Below are 15,011 nucleotides of genomic sequence, written 5' to 3'. Positions count from 1 at the left end.
GCCCCGCCCGCGCGCCCGCCGCCGCTCGTCCCCCCCGCCGGCGGCCACCATGAGCACAGGCCTGCGGTACAAGAGCAAGCTGGCGACCCCAGGTGAGCCCGGCGCCCGCCCGCGCGCCCGCGCGCGCCTTTGTCCCCGCCGCCCGCCCGCCGGCCTCTCACCGTGTCTTTTCTCTCCCCCTCGCCTGCCGGCCCGGACGCGGACCCTGACCCGACCCCGACCCTGCAGAGGACAAGCAGGTACGTGCGCGCCGCCGCTCCCCTCCCCGGCCTGCTGTCACCCATTGTGGCACCAACGCCGCCGGCGCCCAGGCGCGACCCCGCCCCCGCCGGCAGTCAATCCCTCCCTGTCGCGATAACCGATTGTCAGCTGGGGCAGTGTCGCCGCGCCTGGGGCTACGAGGGGGAGCAGTGGGCGCCAGGATGCTGGGGGCCTGGCCCTTGACTCTTACAGCACGGGCGCCCCTCCCAGGCTGGGGGGATGGGCCGGGTGTCCCTCTCCCACTGATCCAGCGCCAGCATATCTTCCCTGACCTGGCCTTGGGCCTCGTGCTGGGGGTCCTGAGTGACGGCACAGACACTGGCAAGCCAAAGGCTGGGGGAGGGGTCTCTGTCCGCCAGCCTGCACCTAGAACCTGAGCAGCCCCACCCCACTCTGGTGCATCTTCTGCCTCTTCTCCCCACACACCAGTTTGAGCGAGCTAATCTGTGGCCAGGCCTCTTCCCCAGACTGGGAGCCTCCAGGGCCTGGTCTGAGTCATGCCTGTGCCCAGCGCGGGTCTTCCAATCTATTGGGTACAAATAGGCTGGTGGCTTTCCAAAGGGTCTGGCCTGGTCCCTACCCTCCAGGAATGCAGGACCCAACAGGAGGCTGACCTGGGCACCCACTGTGAAACCCAGCTGAGCTTGGGGTTAAACAGAGCTGGGAGACACTGAGAGTGGGGTAGGGGTGGGTAACCAGGTGGCAGGGGGCTCTGAGGCAGCCCTGCTGGGGGCCTCTCTGGCTTGAGCTCCGTCAAGTTTGTGGGATTTTCTGGGACCCAACTCTGGTACCTAAGTCGCCTTGGCAGCCCTCGTCAGGGATGGGAATTTACACAGTGGGTAGATTCTGGGTAGAACCCTGAAGTCCCGGCCCAGGGTGCGGTGGGAGCCCCAGGAGCGACCCAGCAGGTAGGGTGGGGGCTGGGAGTCACTGGCTACCAGGTGCCAGTCTCCTGGCAGGGACAGGTGAGGCTCGTGGGGAGGGGCCCCTCAACCTCACCCTGCTGGCAGGGCTGCTTCAGGGAGCCTGGGCCAGGAGCTGCCTTCCCATCAAGGCAGGTCAGACAATGCCTGAGATGCAGGGGCACATGCTGCCAGGCTATTGTTCGAGGGAGAGAGAGAGAAGGCCCGGGAAACCAGCGCCCTCAGCTTCTCCTGGGCCTGCAGGCACTTGGAGTCACTGCCTGGCAGCTGCTGCCCAGTACCACACAGGGACCCCCTCCTGCAGAGGTATGAACCCTTTCAGGCCTGTGTCTACCCATCCTTCGAGGTCAGTTAGGAGGCAGCCTCACCCATTCTCTGCCCCTACGGCCGGGGGGGGGGGCTCCCATCACGTGGAGGGGGGAGCCCCAGGAACAAAGCCAGGGAGCCAGGTGTTTGGGGCGGGCTCCCCGAGGATCTGGGGGGAACTGTGGCAGTTTCACTGTTAGCATTGTTGGTGTTACAGAGCTTTAGTCTATCCGCACTGTGAAAGAGGGTCGGGGGGAGTTCTGGTGGCCCTCTGCCCCCATTCTCTGACCCCCACCCTGTCTCAGGCAGTAATGGGGCTCTGTTGGCTCTGGCGGCTGCTTCCAGAGCTGACTCCAGTGATTCTAAGAATGGAAATGCCTGGAGAGTCTCAGGCACCAGGAGGAGGTGGGCGCAGCTGTGTCTATGGCTCAGGAAGCCCTGAGGAATATTTGTTGTACTTCATGGGCCAGAGAGAGGGGGTGGCAGGGTCCTTCCTTCGAGCTCCCCCAGGGAATCCACAGGCCCTGTCTGGGTCAGTTTGGGTGATGGGGCAGGTGGGTTGGGAGCTGGGAGTGAGACTCTTGCCTTCCTGACTTGGGCCTCCCCAGAGGCTTTGCCTTACCAATGGGGAAATTGAGGCAATCTGGAATCGACAAGCTCCATTAGCCACCAAGCTGTGCAGTGCCAAGGCTCTTTCTTAGCCTGAGGCCCAGACCCAGGGGTGTCTAGCTTATAGATGCCCTGAGCCTGAGATGCCAGCCTGTCTGGGGTGGATGGGGGTGGGGGTGGGGGGCTAGGCTGGGGGCTGTGTCTGCAGTGGGCCTACAGGTGGCGGTTGGCTGGGACTTGGTCCAGATGCCTCCTTCAGGTTAGCATGGCAGAAGGCGGGGGCCAGTATGGAGGCTTTGTCAGAGCAAGGACTGAGGGCCCATCCGGGGGAGCCGAGGGAGGTGCCCTGTGGCTTCCCTTGCTCTCCTCTGGATGAAAGTCTCTCCTGTTCCCAGCTGTGGGCCCAGCCCTCCTCCCCAGGTGCCAGTGGCCTCCAGGCCCCACAGCAACATCATGAGCCTGGACATATAGACAGAGACCCGCCAACCAGGGGAGCCAAGAAGGGAGGACCAGGGTGGGGAAGAGCTGGAGGGGGGGCTTCTCCCCACTGATGCACAGTCCAAGGATATGTCTCTTCATGTTGCAGCTGCTTTCCAAGTGTCCCTCTGCCCTGCTGGTACTGGCTGGTTCAAATTCTGGTGGGGTCCTGGAGGAAAGGGTGAGGAAGGGTTTGGTCACTTCGGAGATGCCTGTGGTCCCTGGGGTGGTCATAAAAGGTGAGAGCTACACTGGCTGGAGCTCTCCAGTCCCCCTAGGCCCAGTGCTGTGGGTCAGAGCAGGCGAGGAAACTCAGAGGGACCCGCATACTGGGGAGGGAGTAAGTTCACTCCGCATACCCCGCCCCACACCCATCTTTGCTGGAAGGAGTGGTCTGGGGTCAGTTGTGGCCAGTGCTGGCTGCAGCTTCCAAGTTTCCAGAGGTAGGGTGGGTAAGCCTTTAGTGCTCTAACTAAGCCCCCCTCCCCCCGCTTTAAGCTTCTGCACACCCGGGGCGGGTGGAGGGGGTGGCGGGTGGAGCGGGTCCAGGCTGGGGAGGTGGGCTTTGCCCCCTCCCAGTTCCCACGAGTCTGGGGAGGCCGCGCCAGTCAAGAACATCCCTGCCCACGGGCGCGCGCGAGGGGGGAGGAAGCAGTGCAGGAACGGATGTGGCCGTGGGTAGTTGGGCCGCCGTGACACCGCCGGGAGGTTTCCGGGCCAATTCTGCGAGGAGAGGAGTGAGCGGGGCCGGTTCCCGCGTGGGTGAGCCTGGGTACCGGGAGCGTTCCCCCGGCGCCCTCTGGCGGGCGGAAGCCGCGCCGCACCTGGGGGGGACGGGACGCGGGGCAGCCACAACCCCGTCCCCTTGGGCCCTTCGGTGGGCCCGGGCTTCCTCCACCCGCCCACCCGGGTGGTCGCGACTCGGGCACCCAGGACGCAGGTCCGGCAGCGGGACTCCGCCCCCGCGCCTATGCGCGCCTATGTTCGGCCCTGCCCTCCGCAGCAGCTTTCCGGTGGCTCCGCCCGCGGCCCAATTTCCAGGCGACTGTTTCCCAGCGACCGCACGGGTGGGGCGGTCTTGTCCCCCCCACCCCCCGCCAGCGCCGGCGAGGCCCCGCCTCTGGTTCTGGTGCGGGAGCGGGGCCTGCCTGTGGCTGCAACGCCGCGGGCGGCTCGGGGCGGGTCGGCAGAGGCATGGCACGCACGGCCTCCGGGGTCGGCGGCACCCCGGGTGGGCGACGTCCCTTCTCTGGGCCTCAGTTCCCGGGCCCGTAAAACGGGGGCGAGAACCGGGTTTCAAGGCAGAACCGCGCGTAAGTCCCTCCTGTAAGCCCGGCCCCTGTGGGCCTGACCGGGTCTGGGGTGCGAACGCAGCGATGGACTCGCTGGCAGCGCCCCAGGACCGCCTGGTGGAGCAGCTGCTGTCGCCGCGGACCCAGGCCCAGAGGCGGCTCAAGGTGTGTGTGGAGAGGGGAGCGGAATGTGGGTCAGTGTGTGTGCGCCCGCCTGGTCCCGGTCCCCAGGGCTCTGGGACGTGACAGGGACCCGCAGGGCCAGGGTCTGCCGGGGTGGGCCATGGGACCCCGCGGGCGGGGGAGGCTCAGTGCCGCTGTCTATAAATAGCCCCTGCTCGCCTTGGTAGCAGCAGCCAGCCACCCCCACGGCTGGATCACGGCCAGATGGGGCCTCCCACCCCCTGGTACACTCAGGAGGGGTGAGTATTAAGGCCAGGGGGCTTCTCCCGCCTGTGGAGGACCTTGGGTGTGTCTGAGGGGTCTTGGTCCTGGCGCCCTCTTCCCACCACCCAAGGGAGGACACAGCCTGTGCCTGCTACAGCCAGACATCCTAAACTCTACACACACAGACACATCAGGTCCCTGCAAAGCCCCTCACTGAGGCTGGGGCAAGGATGCCTGCCACCTCCTTACCTGCCTTTCCACCGCCAGGTCTTTGCCCACAGGCCCTCACCCCATTTGTGCCGTTGAAACTCCCCACCCAGGGGCCTCTGCCCCCTGCTGCCTCCATGTCTGAGCCAGGTAGGGAACAGGGCATCAGACTGCCCCAGGAACGCCAGCGTGCCCCTGACTTGCCCCACCCTGGCCCCCAGGATATCGACAAGCAGTACGTGGGCTTCGCCACACTGCCCAATCAGGTGCACCGGAAGTCTGTGAAGAAGGGCTTTGATTTCACGCTCATGGTGGCCGGTGAGTGGGCTGGACTCCCAGGTAGGGTGGCTTGGGCCATTAGCCAGCCAGGCTCTGTCATAGGGGCCTCAGACTTAACCTGACTCTTTCACATACCTGCTGGCAGGTGAGTCAGGCCTGGGGAAGTCCACACTGGTCCACAGCCTCTTCCTGACCGACTTGTACAAGGACCGGAAGCTGCTCAGTGCTGAGGGTGAGTGGGCCCCAGGAAGCCCTGGCACGGGTTCCCCATCCCCTGCTGTGTGACCCCTCAGAGTTCCCTTCCAGGTCCATACCTTGCTCCTCTCTTCCCACAGCCTGGATCTCCTGTTCAGGGTCCAGGAGAAGTGGCCCGGATCATAGGCCAGAGCCAAAACACTAGAATGAATGAGAACAAGGGCCCTGGGTGCCCGGGGTGGGGGGGTGGGAGTTGGAGAGACCCCCTCCAGACAACGCCCCGACCCCCGCAGAGCGCATCAGCCAGACTGTGGAGATCCTGAAGCACACGGTGGACATCGAGGAGAAGGGCGTGAAGCTGAAGCTCACCATTGTAGACACACCCGGCTTCGGGGATGCTGTCAACAACTCCGAGTGGTGAGCAAAGCCTGGCGGGGGGACAGTCTGCCTAGGCTGGCCCAGCCTCCCCTCCGGCCTCACGGACCCTGCTGTCTCCCTGCAGCTGGAAGCCCATCACCGACTACGTGGACCAGCAGTTTGAGCAGTATTTCCGCGACGAGAGCGGCCTCAACCGCAAGAACATCCAAGACAACCGCGTGCACTGCTGCCTGTACTTCATCTCCCCTTTTGGGCACGGGTGCGTGACTGGCCTGGGGACGGGCTCGGGGGCCACCCGCCGCCACGGATCCTCACGGCTGTACCGGCCGTTGCCTATCCCCTGACTGTGCAGTACAAGCACGCCCTCCCCGAGCCCACCCCAGCCTCTCCCCGGGCCCCCGCCACCCCCGCTCTGCCCCTCGCCATCCTGGCTGCTCCCCGCAGGCTGCGGCCCGTGGATGTGGGTTTCATGAAGGCCCTGCACGAGAAGGTGAACATCGTGCCCCTCATCGCCAAAGCTGATTGTCTCGTCCCCGGTGAGATCCGGAAGCTGAAGGAGCGGGTGAGCTTGCTGTGGCAGTGGGGCTTGGGCCAGATCTCTGGGACGGAGACCACCGGCTGTGCTGATTCTGGGTGCCAACGTGGCCAGCCCCGGGTACCTGGCCAGCCTCAAATCTGACAGCCCCTGCCCCGCTACAGATCCGGGAGGAGATTGACAAGTTCGGTATCCATGTGTACCAGTTCCCCGAGTGTGACTCCGACGAGGACGAGGACTTTAAGCAGCAAGATCGGGAACTGAAGGTGAGCAGCCTGGTGTGGCAGAGGAGGGAACTGGAGGTTAGTTTACATGGGGCCAAGCATCCAGGTCCAACCCAGTGGGGACAGGAGTCTTTTGTCTGGGCAGTAGAGCCCCTCCACCTGGGGCTGGGGGGTACAGTCCCCCATGTCCCCACTGGCTTGTGCAATGTGGGCCCCGTGTGGTTCATGTGTCATGGAGCACTTTCCGGGACCCAAAGGCACAGTGCTGGCCAGGCCTCCACTCTGACCCTACTCCTCAGCCTTCTTCCAAGGGGTCACCAGCAGAAGGGTCCGGCCCAGGGCCCAGGGGCCCACAAGCCTATGCATGACCCGGCTCCCAGAATTCTGAGCTCCAGAGGGTGGCTGTGACTTTGGGTGCCCCAGGATGTAGAGTGGCAATAACCAAGCCCAAGACACGGGCCAGGCGGCCGCTGGGCCCCGGGGCAGGGTGGGGCCTTGGCCCCCGCCAAAGTTAGCCTCACTAACAGGGCCGTGGGCTCCGCCCTGGGGTGGGATGGCGAAGGTAGCTAGCTGGAGCAGTTCCTGATGGGGGGTGGTGTCAGAAGGAGAGGATATGTGTGGTGGGGCCTGGCAAAGGCCCCTAGGGTCTAAGCTGTGCTAGCCCTGGCTTCAGAGAAGCCAAGAGCAGGACAACTCAAGGAGCTCTTTGGAGAGAGGCTGTTGATGGTGCTGGAGGCACCTGCCAGGTGCAGCGTGCCCATGCCCCCTGCAGCCGCTAACCCCACTCTCATACTCACGGGGCGCGAGCCCTGGTACCGCCCTCCCCAGGAGAGCGCGCCCTTCGCAGTTATCGGCAGCAACACAGTGGTGGAGGCCAAAGGCCAGCGGGTCCGGGGGCGACTGTACCCCTGGGGGATCGTGGAGGGTGAGTTCAGGCCTGGGGTGCCCCTGGGGGGTGGGGAGGCTCCCCTGGGCCGGCACCCACCCACCACCCGCTGGCGCCCCGCAGTGGAGAACCAGGCCCACTGCGACTTCGTGAAGCTGCGCAACATGCTCATCCGCACGCACATGCACGACCTCAAGGACGTGACGTGCGACGTGCACTACGAGAACTACCGCGCACACTGCATCCAGCAGATGACCAGGTGCGCCGCCCTGCCGGGCCCGGCTCCCTCGCTGCTCCTTGCTGCCCTGAACGTTGTCCCCAGCCCCCCGGGACGCCCCCGCCATGCACCTCGCCTTCCCAGCTCCCCTCCCCAAGCGTGTGGGAGCTCAGAGGGGGAGGGCGTCGCTAGTGCCGGGTGTCACTCTCGCCCTCTTGTCGGCCCCACAGCAAACTGACCCAGGACAGCCGCATGGAGAGCCCCATCCCCATCCTGCCCCTGCCTACGCCCGACGCTGAGACAGAAAAGCTCATCAGGATGAAGGACGAGGAGGTTAGTAGGGCCACGGGGAGGAGCAGGGGCTGGTGGGGGCAGGCGGCAGGCCCCTCCTGTCACGTGTCTCCCGCTGTCCTCCCCTGTCTCTGCCTCACCTCCAGCTAAAGCGCATGCAGGAGATTCTGCAGAAGATGAAGCAGCAGATGCAGGACCAGTGACCCAGCCCGGCCCCAAGTAGCCGCGGAGAGACTGCCAGTTTCTGGGCTGGCCCTTCCCGTCCCTGGACCCCGACTGGCCTGGACTCAACCCTGGAATCATCTGGATCTCCAGCAGGCCTGGGCACCACCCCAGTCCCAGAGCGACCAGGACCAGGACTGTCCCCAGCTGTTCCTGACCTGACCCAGAGACGCGGGGTCACAGCCCCCAGCCAACCCTAATTTATTCTCAGCATCAGTCCCTCCCCTCATTTGTATCTGCTTCCAAGGGGCCTGGAGAGTAGCCCCCACAGCTGGCCGCCTTCGGCCTTGGGGGAGCAGCAGCTAGGTTGGGGCATGACTTTTAAGATCTACCCCTATCCTAGAAGGTCATGAACTCCAACTCCAGGCCCTACTCAGGCGGGTGGTTAAAACAAGCCAGAATAGGAGAGAAGATCCCCAGCATCCCGGGCCTATTTCCCCACCCCAGTGCTGCAGAATGGACGTGGGAGCCCTCACATGCCCACTCCCTTGGGCCACCCAGCTTTTGCGGAGACCTCACTTTGTGCCGAGGTGGGCCAGGTCCTTCCTTACCTCCTCACCCCCTCACCGGGTAGCTCAGTGGGCAGGTTGGGCAACAGAAGCACTCATGATCCCTCCAGACCAAAGGAGGGCACCTGGCCGCAGGCAAGGATTTCATGGGGCTTGTGGGGCTGGGATGCCTGTGATCGCCTATGCTCCTCACCCATGGCTGTGGCCTGGCCTGAGGGCTCCAGGAGCAGTGGGTGGTGGGCAACCTGGCAACCCCCTATCCCTAGACTGCCATTCCCTGCCTGTGGCTGGAGGTCCCTCCTTCCTAGCAGCACTGTTGCCCTGGGTTCCCTAGCCCATCCCGCACCCCTACCCCCACCCCCAGCATGATACCTTCCTCCAAACCCCACTCTCCAATTTTGTTCAGTTGTGAATGCTGCGTCCTGTCCTGGTGACAGGAGAACAATGTTGGTGAAGTCGCAGCGGTGTCAGAGTGATTCGTGCACCCCTGGGAGTTTGTGGGGGCGGAAGCCCTGGCGGCCTGCGGGCCCTGGTGATAGCGCTGTATCTGGGGCCGCAGCGCCTGTCCGCTCGGCCTCCTTCGGGTTATTTCTGGCGGATGGCTGCTCTGTGGTCGGTTTGGCGGGGGCTCTGGGGCCTGGCAGGGGCGGGGCGGCCTTATCGCCTGGCTCGCCAGCCAAGGCTTCGCGCTCCAGAGCAAGCCGGGTCACCATCCTCTCACCATGGGCTCCGGTGAGTCTGGGGTCAGGCAGGGTCCGGGCTGCGCTCCTTGAGCCAAGTCGGGTTGGGAGGCGCTGCAGTAGGGAGGTTGGGTCGGACTTCGAGGGGACCTCTAGCCAGCACGCAAGATGATGGAGATGGAGAGGCTTGGGGGCAATAGACGGCTCGGGCCTCGGGATGAGGAGCCGGCCCAGCGCTCCGGGTGCAAGGGACCCCCGCCCAGGTGCCCCACAGGCCGCCAGGCTCACTACGGCGCTTCCCTTCCAGGGCCGCGAGGGGCGCTGAGCCTGCTGCTCCTGTTGCTAGCGCCGCCCAGCCGCCCGGCCGCGGGCTGCCCGGCGCCGTGTGACTGCGCGGGGACGCGCGTGGATTGCGGGCGCCGCGGGCTGACGTGGGCCTCGCTGCCCGCCGCCTTCCCGCTGGACACGACCGAACTGGTGCTGACGGGCAACAATCTGACGGCGCTGCCGCCGGGACTGCTGGACGCGCTGCCCGCGCTGCGCACCGCGCACCTGGGGGCCAATCCCTGGCGCTGCGACTGCCACCTGGTGCCGCTGCGCGCCTGGCTGGCCGGTCAGCCGGAGCGCGCGCCCTACCGCGAGCTGCGCTGCTCCGCGCCCCCCGCCCCTGAGCGGCCGCCTGCTGCCCTACCTGGCGGAGGACGAGCTGCGCGCAGCCTGTGCGCCGGGCGCGCTCTGCTGGGGGGCGCTGGCGGCGCAGCTGCTGCTGCTCGGCCTCGGGCTGCTGCACGCGCTGCTGCTGCTGCTGCTGCTGTGCCGCCTGCGCCGGATGCGAGCCCGCGCCCGCGCCGCGCACCCGTTGTCGCTGACCTCCCCGCTGGTGGCGGAGCCGGCTGGAGTCAGCGAGTCCTGAGACGAGTCCCGAGACGCGCCGAGCGACGCGGGCGCGCCGAGCCGAAGGAACCCTCCCCCGTGGGGACCCTCGCGCTGACCGGGACCGGGTCCCGTCCTCCGCCTGGGCACAATTTCCGAGACCACGCCAAACCCCTGCGGGCCCCCGGGCCTGGCGCGCCCCACCGCTGCGTGCCTTCTGCTAGCCCGGGTCGCTGAGGCAGGTCAAGGGGGTGAGCTGCATCCCTGCCCCTGCGAGTTCCCCACGCCAAACTCCAGTGCAGAATAAACCCTTCTCCCTATCTGCCTGGTCTCTGCGCCCCGCCACCCGGAAGTTCCCCTCCACAAACCGCAGGAACAGCCCTGGGAGGCGGTTCGAGGGGCCGCATCACATCTTTGTACACGCAGGATCACTGCCGGCCAAACCGTCAGGCAGTGAACCCTCCCAGACCACTCACTCTCACAGAAGTTGAAGAGGAAAGCACAAAAGAACTCGGAGAGTGACCACATTGCAGGGGAGGGAGGACAGTGTGGGAACAGTGAGGACACTGCGAGGACATTTCAGGGACCAAAGACGCTGTGGGGACAATGAAGACAGTGTGAACCACTGTGAGGACACTGGGGAAGGAGGACACCAGGGACAGCAAAGATACTGGGGACAACGAGGACACTGAGGACAGGACATGGGACCATCAGGACACTGTGGGGACAGTGAAGGCAGTGGATAGTGGGAACAGCAAGGACACGGGACAATGAGGACACTGAGGACAGGACACTTGGGACAGTGAGGACATTGCGGGGCAGTGAGGACACAGGGACAGCAAGGACGCTGAGTGCCGTGAGGACTCCGTGGACAGTAAGGACTCCAAGCTAACAGTGAGGACACTGTAGGGGCGGTGAGGACACAGTAACAGTGAGGACGTGGGACAGTGAAGACAGTGGGGGACATCGAGGGCACTGCAGGGCAGTGTGGTTGAGAGAAAGAGAGGGAGAGTTTGCAGTAGCAGTCCCTGGGCGTCGGTGAGGGGCCGTGAGAAGGCTCTGAGGACTGTTCAGAGCATGGGTGGCAGGGACCGTGCCACGTGAGCAGCTTTCAGGGCGGTCGGGGCTGGACTGGGGGTGGTGAGGCTGGTCAGACGGCCGACCGGGAACTCCCTGGGCATCTGAATTAGAAGCTCAGCCTCCAAGGCAGGTCCCTGCAGGGGTGAGTGGGTGCCAGGGGGTTGCATGGTATCTGGAATCATGTCCTGGACTTGGCGTCTCCGACTGCCTGGGCTGAGCAGCCAGGGCCTGGGACTCCTCCGGGGTGCCCCAGCAAGGCACAAGCTGCTAACAAGGGGCCAGGGGTGCCGAAATGAGGGCCTGACGCTTTCCTCACTATTAGAGTCCTGCTCCCACCCTCGTGTGGCCCCCACCTGGCTGGCCTGTAAACAAGACTGCTCTCCACCGACCAAAAATAGGACCCTGACAAGAAGCCTCAGGCCTGGGTCTGGGTGCCTGGCACAGGAAGGCTCTGGCCCCCACTGACCAGGTCGGGGAGGCTGCCACTGACATGGCCTTTGTCCCAGTCTTTGTGGGACAAGATGGATGGCCCTCCGGTTGGGCTGATGCTATCTCGGGGCTGCCGGTCAGACATGAGGCAGGAGCCACCCCCTCCTTTGTGGGCAGGTGCAGGGCATCCGGCCCATTGTGGGCTGTGGCTGACTGTCCAATCGTCCATCCGGCCTTATCACCACATCAGGGATGGTGGCCCCTTTTGTACAAATGAACTGCCACCCTTCCCACCCCCAAGGGTGGCCCAGCACACTCAGAGCCCCTGGTAGGGGTCAGAGGTGATAGTCGTTGTCACAGCAAGGTACACAGGCAACCTCCTAACTCAGTCCCAACGTGGTACGGGGAGAGAGTGTCCCCCTTACTTTCCAGAGGAGGAAGCCAGACGCCAGAGAGGGGTCCTCCTACCGAGCTAGAGCTATGTCCACAGCTGCAGGGGGAGCAGAGCTAACACGGGGCCCCCAGGACCCCTCTCTCTTCCTCCTCACTGAGGCCTTCAGGGGACAAATGCAGGGCCCAGGAGAAAATGACCTGGGGGTCCTAGGTGACCCCAAGCTAAAAGAAGGAGCCCCCCTTCTGCTGAGGCTCCAGCAGAAACTATGGGGAAGGGTCAGTAGGAGCCCAGGTCTGCTGCCCAGTGCCCACAACCTTGACGGCCTCTGGGCCAGTGTCCAGCTGAAAGGGTGGGCACATAGCTCTGAGAGCCCGGAGGTGCAGAAGCAGCTGGAGCTTCCCTGATGGAGGAAAGAGGCTGGCATCACAGTGCGGTCAGACCTAAGGAAGAACTTCCTTACTCCCTGGTAGATAGGGCAGCTGAATTCCACGGTTTCTCTAAGATTCTCTCTCTTTGCCAGTTCTCCATGATTTAGATTGGCTTCTGCCAAGGTACTGAGCCCAGAGGGTGCTGGCCTGGCCTCATTGGCCAACCTTTTCCAGGCTGCCTGGGAGCCCCCAGTCTCAACTTCTGACCCCGAGCTGACCCTCCATGCACTGACCCAGGGGCCTCAGCTTCCAAGGAGTGTGGAGAAGAGGATGGTCCCAGTTCAGCGCCCCTGAATGGCCCGGTGCCGAGAGGGGGGGCGTGTACACCCCTACCTGGGCTCCCCGGCCCATCATGCCCCTCCCCCAGCGCTGTCCTCCATCTAATGGACAACGTACCTGCCCCAGGCTCTGTTCCCCACTGACAATCTGGTCCTCTCTGTGGCTTCAGACTCCTTCCAGATGGGAACAAGGCGGTTACCACGCAAGGCGCTACCCATCCCCCCACACCTCCAGCCCCCAGGCTGGCTGATTCAAGGCCCTTTGCCCTGCAGCCCAAGGGTCCTCTAACCACATTACTGGCCACCCCTGAGCAGGGCCAGACGACATTCCTGGGGCAGACACAGCCGTCACCTCCCGCTGGTAGCCTTCGTGTCCTTGTCCGTGAAATGCGTGGGTGCTGCCTGGGCTGAGACTCTCCCGCCCAAAACAGGCATCCTCCTCTCCCCTCACTCGCCATGACGCCGGGAGGCCACCAGAGGGCGCTCGCGCTCTGCGGAAACCTCCAGCGTGGGGCCGGGGAGGCCGAGGTGGGCACCGGGTGCGCAGGCAGCCAGNGATGGAGATGGAGAGGCTTGGGGGCAATAGACGGCTCGGGCCTCGGGATGAGGAGCCGGCCCAGCGCTCCGGGTGCAAGGGACCCCCGCCCAGGTGCCCCACAGGCCGCCAGGCTCACTACGGCGCTTCCCTTCCAGGGCCGCGAGGGGCGCTGAGCCTGCTGCTCCTGTTGCTAGCGCCGCCCAGCCGCCCGGCCGCGGGCTGCCCGGCGCCGTGTGACTGCGCGGGGACGCGCGTGGATTGCGGGCGCCGCGGGCTGACGTGGGCCTCGCTGCCCGCCGCCTTCCCGCTGGACACGACCGAACTGGTGCTGACGGGCAACAATCTGACGGCGCTGCCGCCGGGACTGCTGGACGCGCTGCCCGCGCTGCGCACCGCGCACCTGGGGGCCAATCCCTGGCGCTGCGACTGCCACCTGGTGCCGCTGCGCGCCTGGCTGGCCGGTCAGCCGGAGCGCGCGCCCTACCGCGAGCTGCGCTGCTCCGCGCCCCCCGCCCTGAGCGGCCGCCTGCTGCCCTACCTGGCGGAGGACGAGCTGCGCGCAGCCTGTGCGCCGGGCGCGCTCTGCTGGGGGGCGCTGGCGGCGCAGCTGCTGCTGCTCGGCCTCGGGCTGCTGCACGCGCTGCTGCTGCTGCTGCTGCTGTGCCGCCTGCGCCGGATGCGAGCCCGCGCCCGCGCCGCGCACCCGTTGTCGCTGACCTCCCCGCTGGTGGCGGAGCCGGCNCAAACCGCAGGAACAGCCCTGGGAGGCGGTTCGAGGGGCCGCATCACATCTTTGTACACGCAGGATCACTGCCGGCCAAACCGTCAGGCAGTGAACCCTCCCAGACCACTCACTCTCACAGAAGTTGAAGAGGAAAGCACAAAAGAACTCGGAGAGTGACCACATTGCAGGGGAGGGAGGACAGTGTGGGAACAGTGAGGACACTGCGAGGACATTTCAGGGACCAAAGACGCTGTGGGGACAATGAAGACAGTGTGAACCACTGTGAGGACACTGGGGAAGGAGGACACCAGGGACAGCAAAGATACTGGGGACAACGAGGACACTGAGGACAGGACATGGGACCATCAGGACACTGTGGGGACAGTGAAGGCAGTGGATAGTGGGAACAGCAAGGACACGGGACAATGAGGACACTGAGGACAGGACACTTGGGACAGTGAGGACATTGCGGGGCAGTGAGGACACAGGGACAGCAAGGACGCTGAGTGCCGTGAGGACTCCGTGGACAGTAAGGACTCCAAGCTAACAGTGAGGACACTGTAGGGGCGGTGAGGACACAGTAACAGTGAGGACGTGGGACAGTGAAGACAGTGGGGGACATCGAGGGCACTGCAGGGCAGTGTGGTTGAGAGAAAGAGAGGGAGAGTTTGCAGTAGCAGTCCCTGGGCGTCGGTGAGGGGCCGTGAGAAGGCTCTGAGGACTGTTCAGAGCATGGGTGGCAGGGACCGTGCCACGTGAGCAGCTTTCAGGGCGGTCGGGGCTGGACTGGGGGTGGTGAGGCTGGTCAGACGGCCGACCGGGAACTCCCTGGGCATCTGAATTAGAAGCTCAGCCTCCAAGGCAGGTCCCTGCAGGGGTGAGTGGGTGCCAGGGGGTTGCATGGTATCTGGAATCATGTCCTGGACTTGGCGTCTCCGACTGCCTGGGCTGAGCAGCCAGGGCCTGGGACTCCTCCGGGGTGCCCCAGCAAGGCACAAGCTGCTAACAAGGGGCCAGGGGTGCCGAAATGAGGGCCTGACGCTTTCCTCACTATTAGAGTCCTGCTCCCACCCTCGTGTGGCCCCCACCTGGCTGGCCTGTAAACAAGACTGCTCTCCACCGACCAAAAATAGGACCCTGACAAGAAGCCTCAGGCCTGGGTCTGGGTGCCTGGCACAGGAAGGCTCTGGCCCCCACTGACCAGGTCGGGGAGGCTGCCACTGACATGGCCTTTGTCCCAGTCTTTGTGGGACAAGATGGATGGCCCTCCGGTTGGGCTGATGCTATCTCGGGGCTGCCGGTCAGACATGAGGCAGGAGCCACCCCCTCCTTTGTGGGCAGGTGCAGGGCATCCGGCCCATTGTGGGCTGTGGCTGACTGTCCAATCGT

At 64.9% G+C, this 15,011-nt stretch overlaps 2 protein-coding genes across 5 annotated transcripts; both read left to right on the top strand.

Moving 5' to 3' along the window:
* The first annotated feature begins 6 nt into the window (after positions 1-6).
* On the top strand, positions 7-8,042 carry SEPTIN5 (septin 5). Of its 4 annotated transcripts, XM_034642542.1 has the most exons (14): positions 35-92; positions 229-239; positions 1,428-1,490; positions 2,686-2,757; positions 4,684-4,780; positions 4,887-4,973; positions 5,230-5,353; positions 5,439-5,573; positions 5,759-5,876; positions 6,014-6,115; positions 6,902-6,998; positions 7,083-7,218; positions 7,407-7,509; positions 7,614-8,042. In XM_034642542.1, the coding sequence occupies exons 1-14, from the start codon at positions 50-52 to the stop codon at positions 7,668-7,670; spliced, it is 1,245 nt and encodes a 414-aa protein (XP_034498433.1). In that variant the 5' UTR covers positions 35-49; the 3' UTR covers positions 7,671-8,042. The 4 variants fall into 4 exon arrangements, with proteins under 4 accessions (XP_034498435.1, XP_034498434.1, XP_034498433.1 ...); XM_034642543.1 differs by lacking the exon at positions 2,686-2,757 and having other exon boundaries at positions 28-92; XM_034642544.1 differs by lacking the exons at positions 1,428-1,490; positions 2,686-2,757 and having other exon boundaries at positions 7-92.
* Positions 8,043-8,076: 34 nt separating this feature from the next.
* Positions 8,077-9,935, top strand: GP1BB (glycoprotein Ib platelet subunit beta). Its single transcript, XM_019801114.2, is given in 3 exon segments — positions 8,077-8,930; positions 9,186-9,544; positions 9,546-9,935. Coding segments are annotated over 3 exon segments (615 nt in total). The 5' UTR covers positions 8,077-8,920; the 3' UTR covers positions 9,792-9,935.
* The last annotated feature ends 5,076 nt before the right edge of the window (positions 9,936-15,011 follow it).

This window comes from Ailuropoda melanoleuca, chromosome 14 (genome assembly GCF_002007445.2).
Source record: "Ailuropoda melanoleuca isolate Jingjing chromosome 14, ASM200744v2, whole genome shotgun sequence".
Taxonomy (NCBI): Eukaryota; Metazoa; Chordata; class Mammalia; order Carnivora; family Ursidae; genus Ailuropoda; species Ailuropoda melanoleuca.
Note: the sequence above shows the minus strand (reverse complement) of the source record. Positions and strands in the feature narration are given on the sequence as shown.

Coding starts and splice junctions, on each gene's coding strand:
- SEPTIN5 (XM_034642541.1), top strand. CDS start 3,557: ATGTTCGGCCCTGCCCTCCGCAGCAGCTTTCCGGTGGCTCCGCCCGCG. Junction 5,574..5,758: donor ATCTCCCCTTTTGGGCACGG/GTGCGTGACTGG, acceptor TGCTCCCCGCAG/GCTGCGGCCCGTGGATGTGG. Junction 7,510..7,613: donor TCAGGATGAAGGACGAGGAG/GTTAGTAGGGCC, acceptor CCTCACCTCCAG/CTAAAGCGCATGCAGGAGAT.